Raw genomic sequence first — 21,844 nt, forward strand, 5'->3', positions numbered from 1 at the left:
AGCTCTGCTGAGTGTAAGGTGGGTGTTTTTGAAGAAAGCAAATGAGAAATACTTGTCTGCTGTGCTGGTCATTTCTCAGCCATCCATTTTAATTGCCAGAGGTGGTCCCAGACATAGTAGATTAAATCCTGTTGACCCAAAGCAAGGGGAGGAAAGAAAACAAGCGAGGATGTGGTGGAAGAGGAGGGAGGGATGGGACAAGGGCAAGGCATGGGCAGCACGGCCACGTAGGCCATGGCCAACCCCAGAATAAGGAGACAGCGGTTCAGTTAGATTTTTCTTCTCTTTTATTATAAAGAAAGGTAAGATAAGCATTGTGAACCCAATGTGCCAGGTGCTGCCAACACAGCGCCGTCAAACAGAATAAAAAAGGAAAATAAAACCAAAAGAAAAAACGCACCTTATGAGAAACCGTCATGATGCTCTCTAGTTCTTCATAAATAGACAAAAGTCATTGTCAGCAATTCTTTAAATAGATGGACATATGGCAGAAAAAATAGAGTAATGCCATACAACATGGATATAAATCGGTCCATTTCTTGCTGTACAAATAATAGAAACGAGTTTGGCAGGCTGTTTTTTTTTTTGTTGTTGGTTTTCTTTTATACACATCTCCCTTCTATGTGTAACTAAAAAAATGTGCTACAATTAATATAAAATGCTTTTACTATAAAGGAAAACTACTAATCTTTGTCACCAAAAAATCTTAAAGATGTCTTTAGCACAGCTCTAAAACACTTAGCAAACTACTTACAACTATCCAACAAATTATATTCTCATGGCCTGTTTCACATCTTCCCTCCCGTATTTTGCCTTTCTCCTCCTCTCTCCCCCACCACCTACCCAGGAATAGTTTTTATTTACTATTTTTTTTTGTATTTTAATTCATTTTTATTTCTTTTTTTTGTTTTTTCTCTTTTTTTTTTGTTTTTTTTGCCAGACATCCAAGGCCTTTGCATGTACAATATTCACACAAACTTCACATTGTTTTTTTAATTCTTGCACAAAGTTTAGTGCTGTTAGCAAGTCAAAAGAGTGCATCCTCCTACTGAGCTGGCCTAATGCTTGAGGACACCAGACCCAGGCTTACGTTGCATCTAAAAGCAGTTCACTAGGAAAGTAGTCTGTAGCTAAGCTGATGGCAAGCAGAAAAATTGTGTCCTTATTTCCTTACTATTTATTATTACTATTATTATTTTGTTGGTTTTGTGTTTATTTAATATTTTTTTTAAAATTTTAATTGTTTTACTTTATTTTGTTCTTTGTGATTAATGAGGTTCTGGCCTTCCACGGAAAGTAGACTTTAGAGTTCAAAAGCAATCAGAGAAAACTGCTCTTCGAGCCTAGGGACAAAGCCAGCGACGAGGTGCAGAGGTTGCTCTCTTGGCAGTACGACTTGCTCGGAGCCTCGCCACGTTGTCTGTAAGATAGAGCCTCCCAAGTGTCCTTCATCTGAGCCTCCTGGGACAGATGGTGAGCCTTAGGTGAGGTAGAGTGCCTTGTCCCTTGGCAGCATGCTGTAAGGGAAATGAGAAGAGGAAGTGAGACGGGCAGCCCTTGGGAGTCAGGAATGAGCACTTACACAGCCATCTGCACACCTGGCTCACCATTCACACACCATAGGATCACAGAACATCCCCAGTTGGAAGGGACTCCACACAGCACCACCCAAACCCTATGGCTGAGAGAGGTGCCCAAATGCTCCTTGAGCTCTGGCAGCTCGGAGCTGTGACCCCAGGAGACGAGTGGGTTCATCTCCCAGATTAAAGCACGATGTTGGCTTTGCTCTTGAAGCCCATTTCATTTCAGTGGGTCTTCTTGTTTGCACAGATCTGATAAGAACATTATCAGCTCCACAAAGACATCTTGGCCTTCAAAGTAGAGAAGAACACTGCAAAGCTTTGGGAAATTCTGGCGTGGGTGCAATTGTGAGTGGAATAATGGGGAAACAGCAGCCAACAAGCAGTGCTTTTGTTGACAGAGTGCAGCACAGACGAGTCTGCATTCTGTTAATCTCCACATTTTATAATCTGCATTTGAAATGCAGAGTGTTCCCTACTGCACTCAGCAAAGATTTTAATACCGGCGAACAGCAGAGAGGTTCTCTGATACTAAAACTTCATTAATTTTACAAAGTAGGCTACAGAACACTTCCCAGTTCATGACAATGTATTGCCATAAATAATTGAACCCGAACTAAGTGCATTCGTGATGTTTTGCCTCTGTCTTTTGATGCAGTTTGCTCACTTAGTGTCTGATTCGGAAATTTCTCCCACTTAAGAGTGAATTGCTTCATGGTTAGCAGGGATTGGAGAGGCTGTCAGCATCTGGATGGAGCAGCTGGCTGTACATGGGCAAGGTTTATCTGAGAGCATCTCCTCCTTAACCCCGAAGGGTGGGAAAAGAGGAGAAAAGGTGCTTAACGCTGATAACCCCAGGGAACACAATCTGGGTAGGGAGGTGAGGCCTTGCTTTGCAGTCAACCTGGATGTGACTGCAGGAGCACCAACACTTCTGCTGGGCTTAAACACTTCTGTGCCGCATCCTTAGGTGACCACAGCCCTTCCACCACGGGTTGGCACTGATCTGGGACAGCTATGCCAAGGAAGAGCCAAGCCAGCTCACCTCTGTAATGGCACCGTGCAGTGACACGCAGGTAGCGGTTTTAATCAGCTCACATAATTTGCAGGCCTAGGCTATGGGTGAGGTGAAATTCATTGGGATTTTAGACAATACACAGAATAATACAGGCTGGAAGGGCCTTGGAACTGCCTGGTTCCCATGCAAAGCAGGGTCAGCCACAGAGCAGGTGGCTCAGCATCTCCAGAGTAACGCTGGGCCTTAACAACAACATCTCCTGCAACCTGGAGGATAAAGTTACCTCCTGCAAATGAGAGGAAGGAGGTGGGAAGATGACTGGCATTCAGTGCTGCCACCACAAGTCTAAACAGTAGGAGACAAATGGAAACAAACCCTGCAGACTGCTTTGGTAGGGAAAGAGCAGAAAAATACGGTGAGGTGCCTGGAGGAATTACAAAAGGTTTGCAAGTATTTGTAAACTGAGCTGCAGCCAGGATACAGGGGAGATAGGAGCCATGGAGAAACTCACTGCAAACACAGGTATCTGGTGGGTGCCTGGGAATGAGCAAGTGCGAGAGCAAGGCTGTCAGGTGGGGGAGACAGGGGACTGCATAAGTCTGTGATACGATGGCAAATAGCAATGAAATTGGATGCTGCAATTGCTTGTGGGAAGTGATAGTCATGCACTAAGCAGAAATAGAGAAAGGAGGCTCGTGTCTTTGCTAGCAGGCTGGGTTAGCTTGGGCTTAAGCCCAGAAAGAGCTAGAAAAAAATTGGATGGAAGTCAGTGAGCAAAAACTCATTTTAAATGGGGAGAGGATGGGCTAAGAAACATCTAAAGCTCCCTCTAATATGGCTGATTTATGAATTAAGGAGTGTCTGTTTGAAGGATCCTGGAATCTGAGGGGTATGAGGGAAGAAGAGACTTTTAATGGCATTATAATAAGCACCAGTTGGCTGGAAAAAGAAAAAAGCTTCAGCAATCCTTCCTAAAGGGATCTATTAGATGGGGGAGGACAGAGAGAAAGCCCATCTCGTTAGCTTTTCAGATGACTGGATGACAAACACAAAGGAAAATGCAAGACTGGGAGGTTTTACCCCAGCTAAAGCAGTGCCAGCACATCACAGAAGCTGAAGAAATGCCAAGGGCAGGCATGAGATTGGCATCCTTGTCTGAGAGCCAGGCACACTGCTCGTGTGCTGGGGCAGTCAATGGGATCCTTGCTTTCAGGAACCTGGGGCTCCACAGCTGAGCCACATCACGACAGAAAACAATCCTTTTTCCACCCGGCCTATCGCTGATTTTGCTTAAATCACAATTAAGCTGAACACCATTTGGAGGTTGAAATGGGCAATAACATGATCCAGAGGCTTCCCAATGATACCCAAAGCCGTGCTGATGAATCAAACCCAATGAGATGTCTGTTCCCTTTGCTGCTCTGCATAAGCCCTGCTGGCAGCTGTGGCTCACCCTGTGCCCAGCTGTGGCTCACCCTGTGCCCAGCTCAGAGCAAGGCAGCAAGGGGCCGCCCAAAGGCTCTGAGCATAGCTAGCAAATCAGTGCAGAACTGGATAAACAGCACAGGCAGGAAGATGAAGAGATCTGCATCATCACTTTCCTGGACGACACATTTAAGATACACACGGGCTGTAGTGCAGTTGTAAGAAGTGGGTTGTTCCTATTGATGTGTATGGACACTACAAGTGGACACTAAAGAATCGTGGAATCAATAAGGTTGGAAAGACCTCTGAGGTCATCCAGTCCAACCACCAACCCATCCCCACCACGTCCCTCAGTGCCACATCAGATGCTCCATATGCATCTGAGTTCATTTCTATAACCCACTCTCGTAATTATCTGGTAGTCTCTGCATAATCTGTCTGGTTTTAAAATGATCTTATTATATTTTTTTTTCCAGGAAGCAGTGATAAACCCATGAAATTCAATCTTTCTGCTGTGACAAAGTCATGCAATGCATGAGCTTTGATCATGAATTGCATGGGCCCTGTGCTAACAATACGGCGCTACAGCCGGATGGCAAAGAGCTTGTTTTAGCAACACAAAACCCAACCCTGCCTAGAATGTTAGCATTTCCCCCGTGTCTGGGAGTCACCTCTGCTCAGCATCTCCACAAATAACCCTCCAAGTGTTTTGCCTGCAGCATCTAAAATGGCTTTTATCATCAAGTGCCAAAGAGCTTCCTCTTCTGGGGTCGTCTGCAGTGCCTCTGCTAAGGAGCATGCCAGATTCCCCAGCAGAGCCCAGAACAATCCCCGTAGCTGAGCACCTTCCTCAGGCAGACACGGCCCCATTCTAATGGCTTGGTGAGTTATTTATTTCCCTGAAAGAAATAAACGTCTGTACAGTCTGTGCCCAGCCCAGCAATTGTAAGTGCACTGCTGGCACAGGCGGGAGCTGTACTCTGAAAAGCCTGGGAGCTTGCTATTATCTCCAGTGAAAGCACTATGTTCCAGCACTTCAAGCAAATCAAACAATACTCAGAAGCTACCAACCTCCTTCCCTACCTGCTCTCACAGCAGCCCCCGTGCCTGTTTGACAGAGCACAAGAGCAGGCTTGAAGCTATTAATGCTGAGCCAGGAGCGCTGGATTAGGCTGTGGTTGGAAATGGTTTTTACACCCTCACTCTTGCCCAGCTTTGAGATGAACCTGATGTTTTGATTTATTGGGGAACTCAAGCTGTGTTCCCCTTTGTGCTGGCCCTCTTGGGGTGTAAGTGGGAAGATCTGGACAGAAGAACACCTGGTAGGTGCAGAGGACTGAAGTCCAGCTTTAAGGAGGATGAAGCTTTGTGCCCACCATGGTTAAACCCTGGGACAGATAGAGAGAGCTAGAGAAGACTGTGGCCTTGGTGGTAAGAGTGATCACTTAAGATGTAGAAGGACATTGCTTATGGACATGGCCAAATGCCCTCTAACCCCAGCATCCCTTAGGACTCTGCTTGGGGTACGCAGGCACAAAAGGTGAAGCTCTTCAACATGAGTACAGTTTAAGCTTCTCAAGCAAGCAGCAAACCCACAAAATTACTGCTCTGGCTGCACACAGTCACCACTGCCAGCCAGCCCACACAATTATCCAGCAAGTAGCACTAAAATGCCTATTTACAGGGCACAATCATGGAGTCATAGAATCATTAAGGTTAGAAAAGACCTCTAAGATCTAGTCCAGCTGTCCACCCACCAACAATATTGCCCACCACATCCCTAAGTGCCACATCTACACATTCTAGTTGCACCAAATACTCACAGGATTTATTTGTTTATTTGTTTGTCTGTTTATTGTAAGTAACAGGGTGGGCTTCCCTGCCTTGCTCTGGAAGGAAATGTCTCAAACCCTTCCATTGCTCATGGGATGGAAAACCTCCAAAAAGGGAAAGCCCTTCATGTCCAGTGAAAATATTATCTGTGTTTTTTAAGATAACTGCCTTCACAGCTTGAGCATCATTTACCATAATTAGCCTATCCATCATCTTGCTGTCTGTTTTGGGGTAGGTTCCCAGCTGTTGTAAGCTGTCAGACCTCCAGTCATTTACAAAGACATGATGTACCCTGTGCTTTGTAGTGAAAAGGTGCTGACCCGTTTTGCTCACGGGAGGCAGAAAAACCTCTTCAGAAATTGCTCCCAGAACTCAGTGATGGCTAAACCAACTTTATTGGCACTTTAAGCAACTCGAGTGACTCGAACCTAGGACTCAAGCTGTGGGAGGAAGCACCATGACAAGGACATGCAAATTCTTTGTGCAATGCGACATCTTCCTCTCTTTACCACCCATCCCTTTTGGAACTATATTTTCATAGTTCAGGTGAGAGAAAATGTGTGAGCAATGCCCTGCTGTCTACTGGCCTGCAGTGGTTAATCCCACACTCTCTGCTGGGGTAGTCATTGTCCCACTCAGTGCTTCCTGGAGGATTTGATGCACCAGGCGAACGGGGTCCAACGCTGTTTGGGAACTCAGAGGAGATATGTGAGAAGTCCTGTGGGGTGGAGAGAAAAGGAAGGGTTACATGCATGGACAGAGGCAGGAGACATTGAACATCTAAGCATATTGAATAAACACGACTGTATGCCCCAAAGGCACTGCAGTGCAGGGTGTAGAGCCCTGACATGAGGAAAACAGCCCAGGACCCAAAGCCCCATGGTGGGGCTGAGCAGAACATGAGCTGCTGCAAGCATGTGTCCATGCAGCTACAACTCCCATCCCGTTGACCCTCTGTTATTTGGGTCCTCAAGGGAGTGGTAGGTGGCTGCAGGAGAAGCACAGCCAGGAAAGCTTTCGCATCAGTATTTGGGCAATCAAACCCATTTTTCCACTTGAAGTGCTGCTCCTTTTGCAGTGAGGCATTAGCCTGTCACAGAGTATGGTAACAAGGTAAGGAACAGCCACACAAGCAATGCTGTCTCCGTCAGCTGTCACTGCTGGCAATTTAACAAGGGCTCTGTGGAGCTGTTTTATCTGAAAGCCAATCATGATCCCAGTTTTGGGGGGCTTGCTTAATTAGGCAACGTGAATGAAAAAGGAGAGTTGTGGCAGTTACCTGACCAAGATTATGGTTTTATCGGAAACATCCAAATTAGGGAAGCATGTGTTTTTTTTTTTGCTTTACATTTAAATACCCCAATTAAAGTGATTATGAACATCCCCTGAAATACCGAAGCTACATTTGATTATGTAGAGCTAAAATACAACCAAAGTGTGGGGGAAGTTATGTGGGATAAGCTGAGCAAGCTGGGAATAAAATCCTGTGCTTGGACTTACTTTCCTAGATGTATCACCTCCTTACAGTGGTCAGGGATGACCACGCTTCCACATCCCTGTTCTCCTTTTCCTTTCTTCCACTACAATAGCTGTTCCAAAATGAACAACTTCTGTTTTCTCAGAGCTAGTCCCAAACTGAATGGGTCATAATATGTGAAAGGAAGCTTTGTTCATTGCTAAAGTACTGTGTGAATTTTGTGATATACAGCTAGTAAACATGTGAAACCCAAATTACTCAACCATCTGGGTGAATAATACAGTTAAAAGTATCATCAAGTAAATGGTAGCAGCTGTGAATTCAGAGCATATGTCCTTCACTATGAATAGTTGGTCCAGTTCATATTCCAGATGGAGAAGCTCTGGAAAGCACTCATCTCCCTCTCCATATACTGGCATGTTCTCTATAAGATAGAGGGGTGGTTCTTGCTGCTGCCAGCTTTTCCTTCAGATCCATGTTCTTATCAGGTTTAGAGGAGCAGCACTGACCCCTCAGCTTGGCTGCTCAGTGCTGCCAGCCGCAGGCATGGCTATGGGTCATTCCCTTCAGCAGGTTTTACACCTGCCTAGCACGGGTCTGTGTGATTCCTGCTGCTGTTGTTAGCACTAGAATACATGTAAGCATCCTCTCAGCTCCCTGTCACAACAGCAGTGTCCTCCAATTGCTAGCCAGTTATTGGAAAAATGCTCATGTTATGTCTTTCTTGTTGTGGCATTCCCTCAGTTCTTTTCCTCCAGGTGAAACCCAACTCTGCTGCTCTCTGGTGTCCTTCCAGCTCTTCATTTAGCAAAGTTATTGGGGCTTTTCACAGCCCATCTAACCCATTGCTTCAGATGACTGATCGGTGAATCCAGGCAAGGCTAGGGGACCACATGCACAAGGCACTTCTACCAGGAGCAAACCCAACCCCTGCAGCTTTTCCCATGGACAAAGCCTTCATTGCCCCGGTTGCACAGCCCAGCCCTGTTTGTGGTGCTCCTGGGTGTCTCAGCACTACAGACAACACCACCCCAAAATGTGTGATGGAGGATGTGCAAAGTGATGGAGCCAGGAGAGGCTCCCCTGACTGTCAGCACTGGGGCTGATATTCCTGCTATGGTGACTCGCACCAAAGTCCTTCCAAAGGGGGCAATATTTCCACCCCCAAACCACATAGTGACCAACCGACCCCACACAATGAAGGGGAAAGATCCACCTTTTATCGAGCACATTGCTGGTCATACACTCACCTGCTGCCCGGGAGGCGAGGAGTTCATGGGGGGCTGTACCTGTAGTGCCATGGGGGGGGACAGGAGAGGCTGCTGGGGGACCTGCTGCATGCTGATGGGCTGGCTGAGGAGGGAGCTCTGCGGGTGGTGCAAGGAGAGCTGCTGGTGCAGGGGAGGGCTGATCTGGAAGGTGGGTGGTGGGGAGGCACTGATGCTGGGCAGCATGGGCTTGGAGGGCAGGGTCCTGGGGAGGCTGGGATGGCTGCGGTAGCTCTGCAGGTCCGACGGGGACAGGAAGGAGCCCAGGCCGGGGTAGGGTGACGAAGCCTGTGGTGGCATAGGGTACATGGTCTGCTTGGGTGGGATCATCTTGGAAGCTGTGTTGGCCTGGGCACTTTTCGTCTCCCCCTGGTCAGCAGAGCTCTGTGGGAAAACAGACTGGAAGTGGGTGAGAGAGGAAGGAGGTACCATCATCTGTCCCTAGGCACTTGCCCTTTCCAACCATGCAAGAAGAATCAGAGCAGAAGCATGATTTGCACTGAGATCCTCCTAGAGCTTGGGCTGATCATGCTGCTCAACTCTACGTCTGTCCTACCCAGCACATGCAGCTCCAGCCCAGGGGCTGGCACAGTACCCATAGCTGAGAAATTTAAGTCCAGTAACTCAAATATGCAATGAAAAAGCTTTTCACAATAAGGCTGGTCAGGCACTCGCCCGGAGAAGTGGTGGATGCTCTATCCCTGGAGGGGGTTCAAAGCCAGGTTGGACCAAGTTCTGATCACCTGATTTGTCTGTAGGCATCCCTGTTCATTGCAGGGAGGTTGGATCAGATGGCTTTTAAGAGTGTCTTCAAACTCAAACGAATCTATGACTGTGATTTGGCAGAGCCTGGAGCGCAGGAGAGGCAGCAACCAGCACAGATACAAGCTGCCTGTCCACAGCCCACTGCTTAGGTCCACATAGGTGGGTGACAAGATCCCTTTTGCTTCCACTAAGGCACAAACGGGACTGTAAAAATACTCCTTTCTTAATCTTGAGCATTTCTGCAGCCCGGTGGGGTCTATAATGCACAACACAATGGTGGCCTCATTTCTGCAGGAATAAGAGAAGAATAACAGGACATTATCTGGCTCGGACAATGAGGTTTTTGTCTGGTGATGGGCTCTGTAATGATCCTCCAGATCTTTTCTCACCCATCAGCAGGGAACACACCGTGCTGTTTTACTCAAAATAAACTTGCTCTTCTGCAAAAAAAAATTGGTCATTGGAGAAAAATGGAACCATAGAGTGTGGTGACTCCATGCCCTCCATGCTACCCTACCCCACAACACTGCTGTCCATATTCAAGGTTTCCAGAAGAAGAGCCTTTAAACCCCAAAATAGTTATTTCCATCCTCAATTCAGATGTCTGTCCTTGCTGCTGTTCTGTTCACAAGACAGTGACAGCACTCACATCCGTGCCAAAGCTTTGAGCCTGCCCAGCCCACACCACAGTCACACGGATCCCACAGACAATGGTGGATCTGGGACATCACGTTATCTCCTGTAGCAGCTGAATATGATTAGTAAGTACTGAGGGTGTGGTATAGAACCAAGCAGATATAGTACGTGCAGCATAGCACATCCAGGGAGCAGGAAGTGGACAAGGTATTTTGCTGTTCCAACCCTATTCTGCCCCTCACAGTGCCCTGAGCATGTCCCAGTGCTAGGCCAGAGCTGTGGGCTTGCTGGGAACCCCACAAGGGCTTTGTGAGTCTTTGTACTTGTGATTGGACAAACACAGCAGAGATGGATCAAGGCATGGACCAAGGCATGAGACGTTCAAAGAAGGACTAAGGCACCCTGAGACACATGGCAGCAGCTCAGTACCACTGCAAGGTGTTTGTGGGCAGGAGATGTAGCACCACTCCTGCAGATACGACCTCACCAGTGCAGGTCTAGCCTCCTCCCTCACCTTTCTCAGTGTCGAGATACTGGCAGCAAGGAGAAGCAGGTTTGTGGGGTGGCAGCTACATGAACCACCATACTGTTGGCACTCTTGGAGCTCATATCGCAGGAGAATCTGTCCCTCTCCCTTTTTCTGTGCCCTACCTCAGTGCTGGCACTGCATGGTGGGGACAGGCAGCAGACACCCCTTGGTCCCTGAGCAGGCTCAGCCCTCCTCTGCAGGGCCAAGTGCTGATGAGGACATTCCAAAATGGGGTATCGCTTTGGTACTCCTGTGCTGGCCACAGTCACACAGCAGAGCATTCCTTTAGCTCCTCGGAAAGGCAGTTAACACCAATATCTGCTCTGACAGCACAATTACATTGCATTCCTTACAAACTCAGAAGCCTGGGAAGTCCCATGGGTCACAGGGAACTCATCATTGCCACATGCAGAGACAGCTTGCACCAACATACCTTGGAGACCAGGCTGGCCCGGTATGCAGCCAGAGCTTTCAGATACTCCTTCTTGGCGGCTTCTGTTTTCCTCTTGTATGCCTGCAAGGACCAAATAATGAAGAATTATGACTGAAGCAGAATGGGTTGCTGCTGCTGGGTTGGCTGCACCCTCTCTGTTCTGTGGGAGTCTGCATGGCCTGGGCAGGGATGGCACTCTGAAACACAGCATGAAAACCTCAGTTCTGCCAGGGAGGAATTGACTTCAAATCAAGCAATGAAAGCCTTGAAAGGCTTTTATAGGGTGAAATCACTATGTCTGCTTTCTGAACAGGAGCTGGAGGAGAGTGAGATCCAGGCTCTTGGTAGAACCAAGTCTGGTTCCCATTGCATGGAGAAATAATGGCGTTATCCAGGCAGGATGGCTCCCCATGGGGTAAAGCACATCAAACTGAACATGTCAGAAGAATATTTTAAAATAGAATACAAAATATAAGCGAAAGGAAGAAACTCCCTAGAAAAATATCTGTCGGCTCTCTTCTCTGCTGGAAACTCAAAGCCCTCCTCAAGCGGCACAAATGAAGGTAATTTCAATTAGGACAGTTTTGCATATGTTTCATTCTGCTTTAAAAACAGCACCAGCCTTGAACAATCAGCACACTGAAGCCTGCTGGGGAAATATAGCTAATTTCTGAGGTCTGTTTGCTTGCTGTTTTACCAGGCCCTGAACATGGGCACCGCTGCCCTGGGATGGTGCTGGGAGGTGATGGAGTTGGGGTGATGCCTGTTGACTTTAACCAAAATGGGTCGTGCTGCCAAAACGAGAGCAGGAAAAGTAAAATGACTGCAGCACAAGAGTCTTGGTGAAATTCATTTGAGCAAATTAAGCAGAATTTCCTTTTCCATTCAGGAGTTTGACTCAGCATTGCTTTCATGTTGTGCTTTTATAAGTTCTCGTGCCACCTGCCATGACAGCACCCTTCCAATAGCAAAGAACCTCCAAACAGAGCTACCTGCTCCAGCAGCCAAGCCACGCAGATCCTTGAATTTCTATCTCAAACCACTGCGGATCAGATATATTAAAAAATGACTGCCAACTTTATTTTCTCTGCTAAATCGGAGCAAATTCTGCAATAAAACGTTTTGCCTCGACACGCTGCAGCTCTGCAATTTGTTCAAAAAGGAGCATTTTTCCAAAGTTTGTCTTTGGCTTGATGGTATTTGGGAAGTGTTATATTTGCTCCATTCAGAGCAAAATTACATTTTGAAATGTCAGCCTGAAGAAGAGTTTGCCCGTGAAAAGCAACTCTTTCTTCCAGCCGTACCCTAATAAAAGCTATTACCACTCCCTACAATGCCTCCCTTACACCCTTCACCCAGAGCTCCCACTGTAGCATTTAGTGTAAAACAGAGATGTGGGGTTTCTGGAAGCTCTGCTTCTAACAGATGCTCTTAAGGGCGGTATCCGATGCTACACAACAGTCACACGAATTCCTGCATCATAGGCTGCTACAATGATGGCCACAGTGGTGCTGGTGAATTGAAAATGTTGCTTTTCTTTCCTCTGAAAATACCTGGAGTAGAGGAAATCAAAGCATTCACAGCTACACAGGGATAACTCAGTTGTGTGGAAGACTTGTCTGAAGAAAAACTGCACTTCATGGCCGTGGGCAGGGAGAGGGCTGGTCTATTACGATTCCTTAACCTAAATGCAAATAAATGGATAACTAACCAATTCAGTGCCTACATTCATCTCAGGCATTCAGTCTTTTTGTGGTTTTCTTCCCCACTCTCCATCTGTCCCTGTCTTTCCCAGCACATGGCACAGCTGCCCAGGAAGGGGTTGGAGTCATCATCCCTGGAGATGACCCCGGAGAGGGATGTGGTTTTGTGGTACAATGGTGATGGGTTGATGGTTTCACTAGATGATCTCAGTGGTCCTTCCAACCTCAATGCTTCTATGAGTCTATGGGCACTGCACTGTGCTGGTGTCTTTGCCCACGGCTGAGTCCCAGGTCTATTCCTGTCTCCACAAATGGGGCTCAGGGCAGGGCACAGGGAGGCCAAGCCCACGGTGTGTCTGTGGATGCTCTCCCACACCCAACTGTGTCCATCTCATGGGTGTTCCCAGGGGTCCCCCATTTTGGTGTCCATCCTGCTGGGTCATCTGCTTGAGCACACAGCATTTCCTACACCCACAGTCTGCCCTATTGAGGTTGCTTAACAGCAAAAATGCAGCCCACTGCACAAACCTCAGCACAACCTCTCACCAACCCTCTGTGCAAAAGCAGCTTCACTGCAGCATTTATAACCTTTACAATTTTAATTTAAACATTGACAAAACCACGTTACTTTCTAATTAAATCCCATTTTCTCCCAGGGATTTTAATTTCCAAGTAATTTATCAGATTTAAGGATCCTCAAAACATTTTGCATGTTTTCCTCTCTAACCTGCCATGCCCGCTGACTTATTTTTCCTACTTGCTAGCAGGAGGATTCATTAGTCATTAAGCGAGTGGGTGGGTTGGGGGGGGGGAGCAGAAACGGTTAGTGATTATGAAAACACGAAATCAGAGCTGTAAGAAGCATATGTTGGGATCGTAATCCTGACACCTCTGTGTCTCAGCAAAGCAGCTAGTAATTGTACCGTAATGAAATGTTCTTGTTTGATAACCAGTTAATTAGAGAAGACAATTATTCCGAACCCCGCTGACGCCCACGAGCAGCTCCGTGTCGTGCAGGCACAGAGTGGCAGCGGGAGCTGTTATCAGTAACCTCTGTTCCCAGGCATTTAAGAGCAATGCTGCTTTCCGAGCCTGGAGAGGAGCGAGAGGGACACTCTGCCCCAGACCCACCTTCCTCTTCCACGCAAGGGGTGCCTTGGTTTTACATTATCAGTGTCCATTGATCCTGGGTGCACAGCCCCTGCTGCAGTGCCAGCTGGAGTACGGGGCATTTTGCTTCAAAAAAGAAATACAGGTCGAGGCTGGAGCTCGTTGTTCCTCAGGGTCCTCTCCAAGCTGAGCTGCTCTGCTCTGATAGACCACGAGGAGAGAAAAGCTGACAAGCAGAGTGACCTAACTAAATGAAGGACTCTACTGACTTAGAAGACCAGGAGGAACCACAGCCTCCAAATGTGACACTGCAAAGAAGGAGGCAGTGACCGATCCTCTGCAGATAGGAAAAGAGGCAATGAGCTTAAATTGTAGCAAGGGAAATGTTGGCTAAGCAAGAGCAGAGCATTCCTAGCAGTAAGGATAATTAAGCACTGGAAGAGATTGCCTGGGGAGATGTGTAATCTCCACCACTGAAGGTTTAAGAACAGATTAGGCACACATCCATCAAGAATGGCTTAAGTAGAGCTGATCCTGACTTCAGGCAGCAGTATGGTCTGGCTGACCTCTTAAGTCTCTCCTTGCCCTCCTTTCTATGATTCCATGACTCTTTCCCCCTAATGTATACATTTGGATTTTATTCTGCTTGTAATTCTGGAGATTTTTTTTCTTGTAACTATTATATACTTTCCTTGGAGTTATCTCTTGGGATCATCACAATTTATATGGCTTATTTGTATGATCACTTGAGAGTACTTCCTCACTACACCCCACCACCTGTCTGCTTTGCATACAGCCTTCATGCCTCCACTGAGAGTGCATGTAACAAATACAGCCACGTCATACCTTCAGTTCCCATCCAGCTCTTCCCCAGGTCATTGCATCCCCCTCAGCATCCCTCCTGCTCCCTTCTTGGGAAGGGCTTAACCCATTCCTCTCCCATTACAATGAGCTCACCCAAATCACATTTTGTTTGTTGAAAATATTAACACACGTCCTTCTGTCCAGTAGCTGTGCTCTGGGTTGCTAAAGCCTGAGGCCAACAAGCTTGGCCATGGGAGGCACCTGTCCATGATGACCATCGTTGCTAATTAGGTGCTCTTCGTCTTCAGGTTCTGCCAGCTACAATGTCTGACAGCCTTGAGGACACCTCCATGGAAGACTCTGGCTATGGAACTGTTCTCATGGCTTCAGGAGAGCTCCTCCCGTATGCTGGTGGAGCAGTGCTGTGAAGCCTTAGGAGAAGGAATGGATGGACACATCCCCAAGCAGCAATTACCATAAAGCATCCCAAACACTTCCTGCTATTTTTCCTCTGCCATCGTGTCACCCGGGTGTGAGTCAGCCCTTCCTCCAGAAGAGCCCCCAAAATGAAGTGAAGGATGAGGGTGACAAATTCAAACCTTAACCTCCAAGGAGGAAGAAAAACACACAATACACACCTTCCCCAGCTCTCATTTTGCCTGTCACACATTTGGAGCTGCTTTCAGAAGCAGCCCTGCCTTTTCACATCTTCCTGATCGCTACCCTGATCCCCACAGATCTTTCCTGACATCATTTGGGATTGGTGCTTTCATTCTTCTCCAGTACATGACTTTTCTTGGCACTCAGAAGATGTTATAACTGGGCTCCTTCCAGCTCCTTGCTGCCAGGTGTTGGGAAGCAGCCAGTAGCACTCCTGGCTCCTGCACCGACAACCCTGGAGCAATGCTGGAAGCGGGCAGTTTGCTGGCCATGCTGCATGCAGACCCCACAGGACCTCCACTCTGTGATGGCTCTGCCATAATACAGCCTTCCAGCTGGCCCCGGACTTGTCTGTTCTCTAGATATACGTAGTGTCCTGTCACCAGGTGATGGATCAGGTTCAATGAGCAGATGGAGCTGATTAGATGGGTGATCTATTATTTTCTGCTGAGCAAGTAATTCTTCTGTTGGGTAATTTATCCCCGGAGTCTGCATGCTGTGTTATTCTCAAGGCTGTGCATTTGTATGGGAAAATCACGTATGCATTTTGCCATGGAGCAGCTTTTCATGGCTGAGCCAGCATGAGCATCGTGAGCTCACATGTGCTGGAACCCTTGTGCCCTTGGTGGGTCCCCAGATTATTCTCATGCCTCAGGCCCTGTTCAACCTCTTCGGACAATGCTGTCATATAGAAATAAAACAGAGCAGGGGATTCTGGAGACTTGAGCAGGGCCGGGAGCTGCAGGAGGCTTACAATGGCAGGTACCCCACTGGATGATAATGGCTGCATTAGCATTTCTCTCTCCACCGAAGTCTAAGCTATCTCTACAGGAACAGCTGCTAAACTATTTGCAAAGTTCAAAGAGTACGTATTAATATTTTTTCTTCCCCGAGTCACATTCTTCAGATTCCCATGTAAGCTCCTTAGGAAGGGCCACGCCAGCTGTTGAAGAATGCAGATTACAACGTCCCGCTAATGCAGCACTGCGGATATTGCAGGGCATTGTTATTTGCGGCTGTGAGGCACAAGCAGCCACGCTGGAAGGGGTTAAAGTGGGGAAGAAAACCGCCACTTGCCGAACAGGTGTCCTTGAGCAGTACCCAAGGACACGGAGATTGCTAATCCTGTATTCCACAGCATGATCAAATCACCAGGCAACAGATATAAATAAAAAAAGGCAGGAAATAAGGAAATTTAGATACAAGTGTGTCAGAGGGAAAATGAAGATTCATTGTGAAGAGGCTGAGAAGAGGAGAAGAAGAAGGAACAAAATGACAAAGGCACAAATGATAAACCAGTGAGAACGACAGAGAGGGAAAAAAAAGCCCCTCTGTGAAATGCATGGCTGTGACAGCAGCAGCCAAATCAAAGATGCTCCTAGATTATATGGTTTCTTGCATAATGTGCATTCTGATTCCCGCTCAGTGTTTGTCTTTCAGCTCGTGCACAGGGAAGAAAAAAAAAACCCCATATCTGAAATGGTACGTGAGCAACCTTTATTTTGCTTGTTTCATCAGGAGGAGAAAGCAAATTTGCTTTGTGGGAGCAGCAGCACCTGCTCGATGGCAAATAAATAGCTACAGCTTTGATATTACAATGCATATAATCATTAGCAGCCCAAATGCCAAGGGATTAACCCTCTCTGTGCTGCCTGTTCTCCCTGGCACGTAGTTGGCATCCCATTTCCTGCTGTAGTAATGGTGGGAATTTGGTTTATAGCGTAATGTCCTTCCCTGTGCTGTCCCTGACCAGGCAGGAACAGAGCACGCTTCAGGCTGGGGAAACACTGAGCCTGCTGGCAAGTAGAATGAGGTGGGTAAACCTCATCTGAAGCAGAAGCTACAGCATGAAAGCATCAGACTATGAGCTGCATGGTGGGGATGAGCTCTGCACATCAGCCTGACAGAGAAGAAATGCCCTGGCCCAAATATCTCCCTGTACTTTGGGATACGAGGGATCCAAGTCCAGAACCACAGTGCAGTCCCAGAACTCACCCACCAGCCCCAAATCTCACAGCAGGACCACGGGAAGCTTTCATTAACTAAAGCCTTGGTCTGACTTGAGTGAGGACATCCAGACTTAGCGTTCTGCACCTCTTCTGCAGTGAGGTTATGAACTTAAAGGTCTCAGATGGATCTGAGCCATCGGTGCTCAGCTGTCCTGCTTGGTCACTGTCCCCTCCCCAGAGAACTTGGCCGTCTGCCTTCATTACACGTGCACATCACGCTTGCAGTCCTTGGGAGAAAGGACATGCTGGACATCCTTGTTTTTACATTTTAAAGGCAGTTGGCTAATGTGTTTTCTGCTTTCTTCCTTTTTGCTTTCCTTCTTTCCATTGTGTTGCCTTACGAATCCAAACAAACCTGACAGGGTTGCTGGCAGGAGAAAGCAAACAGGGACTAACGGGGCTCTCATCCAGCCAGACGCTCAACACGCAAACGTGCCCCATCGCACAGAGCAGTGCGGCGTCCCTCCAGCCTGGAGGTAACTGTGCTGGGAGGGGAGCGCACAGCTGGAGACAAAGGCAGGAAGTTAATATTTAAGCATCCAGACAAGGAACAAATGACTTAATCAAATCAATTACAGAGGGAGAAATGGAGCCACTTAGAAAGCGCGTGTAAAGAGACAGCGAGGCTGCTGCTATCTCATGGAGGAGAAGAAGGGAGAGTTAGCCGGGAAGATAAACGGACTGGTTAAATCCCTGCTGTTAATTAAGAGCCGAGCATTTGCACTGTGCTGAGTCAGGGTTGCCACAGTACTTCCACTACATAAACCACATTTGCAGATGAACTCAGCTCCCAACCTACAGAGATATTTCTATCCAGATGGAGTAAGGGAGAGGCAGAGCAGGATGTCAGGAGGGAGGAAGGCAGCAGCAAGAGGAGATGGAGAACCTGGGGCAAGTTTTTTTTCCATGCTCCTGGACCGCTTGCAACGTGGCCCAAAGCCATTCTCTGCACTGCAGATCCTGGGGAGGCAGCCTCATGCCTCAGGGACAGCCTCACAGCCCGGGGACAGCCTTACAGTTCTGGGGACAGCCCCATGCTCTCAATCACTGCACCCATGGGCTGCAAATGAAGCCCATGTGGCCAGAGGACTTTGGATGGATTTCAGGAAGAAGGTGTATGAGAGGGAAAGGCGGAGTTGTCAAAGCATCAATGCAACTCTTTGCCCACTGTGGGGACTCCCAATGGACCAGCAGGATGGCTATCAGCCAGGCAGACTGCCTTGTTTGTAAGGTGTGGGATGGAAAGCAAGGCAATTTTCTGGTAGCATGACTTCCACTTCAATGACTTTCCCTTGCTGCTGCTCCCACCCTAAATGCAGCTGCTCTGAGTTCAGGCCCTGGGCATCCAACCAAAGTTGGAGATGGTCTGAGAGGAGGGCTCTATGCGGGCAGGACCATCAGCCCCATTGTGGTTGGGCTCAGAGATGCATCACACACAGTGTCAGACCTTGCTCTGCCCAACAAAAAACCACACGTGCTGTGGAAAGTGTTCCCTGGGGCTTTCTCAGCAGGGAGAAAGCAATTATAAACTGCTGTAACTGACTCAGCATCAGTGAAGTGGTTGAACCCAGACTCGCATGTCTCCTGTGAGGATGAATGCTGCCAACAGCTCCGAGGCAGGAAGGTTTCCTCTGTAGGGCTGCTTCAGATGCATCCCGCTCAAGTTTTTAAGCCCTAAACATTCAGTTTCTGGCCAGTGAGGCAGAGAGCTAACCATTTTTTTCCAGTTTCCAGACACTCTTTGTAAGCAAACACAGAAACTTTTTCCATAAAAGAGCTCATGCCAGGGAAATACCACTGAGGTTGTTACAAAGCAAGTCCTTATCAAGAACAACTAATTGTCAGAAACGTTTGCACTTCCCCGTGTAACAGCAGAGGCTTTTTTTTCCTACAAAAAGAGCAGAGGTGAAACAGACACTGTGTATCCTACAGGGCCCCTGACTGTGATCCTGAATATCCTGGGGAGATGCTGACCCTTTGCAATGGAAAAATACATTAATAGCTGAACAAAAAGCACTAAAAAGATAACTCACTTGTTTCTGTTCTTCTCCCAAGCCGTCCCACATAGATGCAACAATTTTTGATACGTCTCCAAAGGTAGCATTGGGGTTTTGCCCTTTGATAGCAGCTTGCGTGTCTCTGAAAAACAGGGCATACGCTGACACGGGCTTCTGAGGCTCATTGGGATCCTTCTTCTTCTTCTTTTTTTGGCTTTTAGGCTTTTTGCCCAGGTCTGTTGATGGTCTTTTCTCTCCGGTGACCTGCAGAAACCAAGAGAGTCCCTCAGTGGGCAGCTGTGGGCTGTCTGACACTGGTCTTTTTCCAGCTGGTTAGGAGTAGGGATGGGATGGGGCAGGAGCAGGAGAACTTCCAGCACAGTGAGGATGCCCTAAGGGTCTTTTCTGCCCCTCCTTCCAAAGCTGGGGTGTTCCCAACACGGATCCTTAGTCACCTCCCTTCCTGGCATCACAAGATCACTCTCTCTATCCTTGTCCAGGACCTCTTCAAGCACACTGCTTCCCAACTCCTGAATTCCTGCAGACTCATCCTACTGACCTCCATCCCCACAGCCCCTGTTTGTGAGCTGCTGCTGGCAATCCTCATCTGTACATGACTTGACCTCCCCATGCTCATGGCAAGGGACACAAGCATCCACCCTGAAGCACACATATTGTCTGCCCAAACATTGCTGCACCCTGATGATGCTAGAGTACTCCCATCCACACAAACATACAACAACCAACTCTTTGAACTCTGCACAATAAGTGCTTCACAGTCACTATTCCCTTATTGCAGCCTGTCTGGGTGCTGCCAGACGAAGCTGGGTGCTTGAACCAAAGGGATCCTAGGGTTGGGAGCCAGCAAGGTGCAAACAGGGGTGCTTCCAGTGGAGGCACCACAGAAACAAGATCCCAATGCTCAGCCTGTGCTTGGGCAGGCTGTTAGACATACAGCACTGACATCCTGTCAGTGCTGGGAGCAAAAGATCTTTGCTTCTGATGGGTTTGCTAATTTGATCATGAGCGCAGAGGACTTTGATTTCAGAGGCTTCACGTACATTGGTACGGTCAGCAAGGGGAAAAAGGGCAGCCCTGCTTGTGTTCTCTGTACAGAAGAGCTCAACTGGTCATTAAGTTCAGTATCAGTTCAGTGACATTTGTCAAAGGGACAGTGACCATTAGTGAATGAGCAGAGAGACCAAAAAAAGGCATTTAATTTAAAACTGTCCAATTGGGCTTGAATGGGAGGCACTGAGGTGAAAGGCCACCTTATTAGGAGGAAAGAAATTCATAACAGGGCTTCAGTCCATTAGCAAGTGAGATGGCATCGTAACTAACCACAGTCCTTCCTGATTCACTCAAGTGCCACATGGGGGGCTGACCTCATAGCCATGGGAATGAGCTGGGGACATCACAGAATGGGTTACGTTGGAGGGGGCCTTACAGGTCATCTAGTTCCAACCCTCCTGCCATGGGCAGGGCTGTCAACACTAGATTTGAAGGCAGAACACAGCTGACAGCTTTGGGGAAGGAAAGTTTCTTTTCATTGCAGCACAACAGCCATGACAATGGCTATGGAGTCAGCCCTGCACCAAAGAGCCAATGGCATTGATGGAAAGGCCAAACAGAATATCCTCAGAGGTGCTGGAAGCCCTCATACATGTCAGACCTTGAAGGGCTGAACCTCATGGATGCCATGACATTTAGAACTATAGAGACCTCTAATCCAGCTGGGATCTGACAGCTGGTTATAAACGCATCTCCACCCATGGAACGACACAGCAGTGAACCGGTTAACCCCAGTACAGCTTGGAGACCTACAATTACAGGGACCCTGGCTCTGAGGACCTGCTGCACCTGAACCACCCTCTGCCATCAGACCCATTTCTTTAATGTGCAGCTTTCTTGTCCACAAGATTGATTTCTGCTCACTGGAAATTGCTTTGATAACCTGTTGTACAAGGACCATTAATGGCCATACCAAAAATGACCAATGGGTACCTCAATGTTTCCAACAGCATGTTGAGAAAGCAAACAGAAACCTACAGGGCATACAGCAGCTCTTCTACTTTTACACTTCTGCTCTCCTTCCTCCATCAAATACATCACTCCTGTTTCACCCACCTCGCTGGGCAGTTTAAAGGGCAGAAAAATGAGGGGTATACATTTAAGATCATGAAAAATCAAACCACTGCATGTAACTTGGACGGCTCTCTGTATTCTTCCTACCCCAATATACATCAGTGGCCCAGTGAGATGCAGCCACCAAACCATGTCACTGGGCTGCCAGGAGAAGAGCTGAGCAAAGCTGAAAGAGGCAATGGAGAGGACCTGGTGTGTAACTAAAACGAAAACTCATTTTCCAGTGACAGGAAAGGTTACAGCTCTATGTTAATTGTCCAGAGCTGTGTGATCAGGCTCTGGGAGACAGCAGCTCATGGTGTCCAGTGGCACATCCCATCTTACAGACCCCCTTGACATGCAGTTGGAGGGTTCGTGAAGTTCCACCTATAATCAGTTGTGTACCACATCTTTCCACAATTTTAGTCCACCAGACCTCAGTTTGGCATACATAAGTGCTCTCTGCTTTGAAA

The 21,844-nt window shown here is 47.7% G+C and overlaps 1 protein-coding gene across 3 annotated transcripts in view; it reads right to left on the reverse strand.

Annotated features, from left to right (window-relative positions):
• Positions 1-279: 279 nt before the first annotated feature.
• The window catches only part of TOX2 (TOX high mobility group box family member 2), a 108,128-nt gene continuing 86,563 nt past the window's right edge, over positions 280-21,844 (reverse strand). For 2 of the 3 annotated variants that reach the window (XM_072350117.1, XM_072350115.1), the window contains 5 exons: positions 19,284-19,511; positions 10,965-11,045; positions 8,584-9,000; positions 6,444-6,574; positions 280-1,517 (listed from right to left, as the gene is read on the reverse strand). In XM_072350117.1, coding sequence (XP_072206218.1) covers positions 1,481-1,517; positions 6,444-6,574; positions 8,584-9,000; positions 10,965-11,045; positions 19,284-19,511 — 894 coding nt within the window. In that variant the 3' untranslated portion in view covers positions 280-1,480. The remainder of the gene's footprint in view (positions 1,518-6,443; positions 6,575-8,583; positions 9,001-10,964; positions 11,046-19,283; positions 19,512-21,844) is intronic. The other variant, XM_072350116.1, reaches the window with a different exon arrangement.

This window comes from Excalfactoria chinensis, chromosome 15 (assembly GCF_039878825.1).
Source record: "Excalfactoria chinensis isolate bCotChi1 chromosome 15, bCotChi1.hap2, whole genome shotgun sequence".
NCBI lineage: Eukaryota > Metazoa > Chordata > Aves > Galliformes > Phasianidae > Excalfactoria > Excalfactoria chinensis.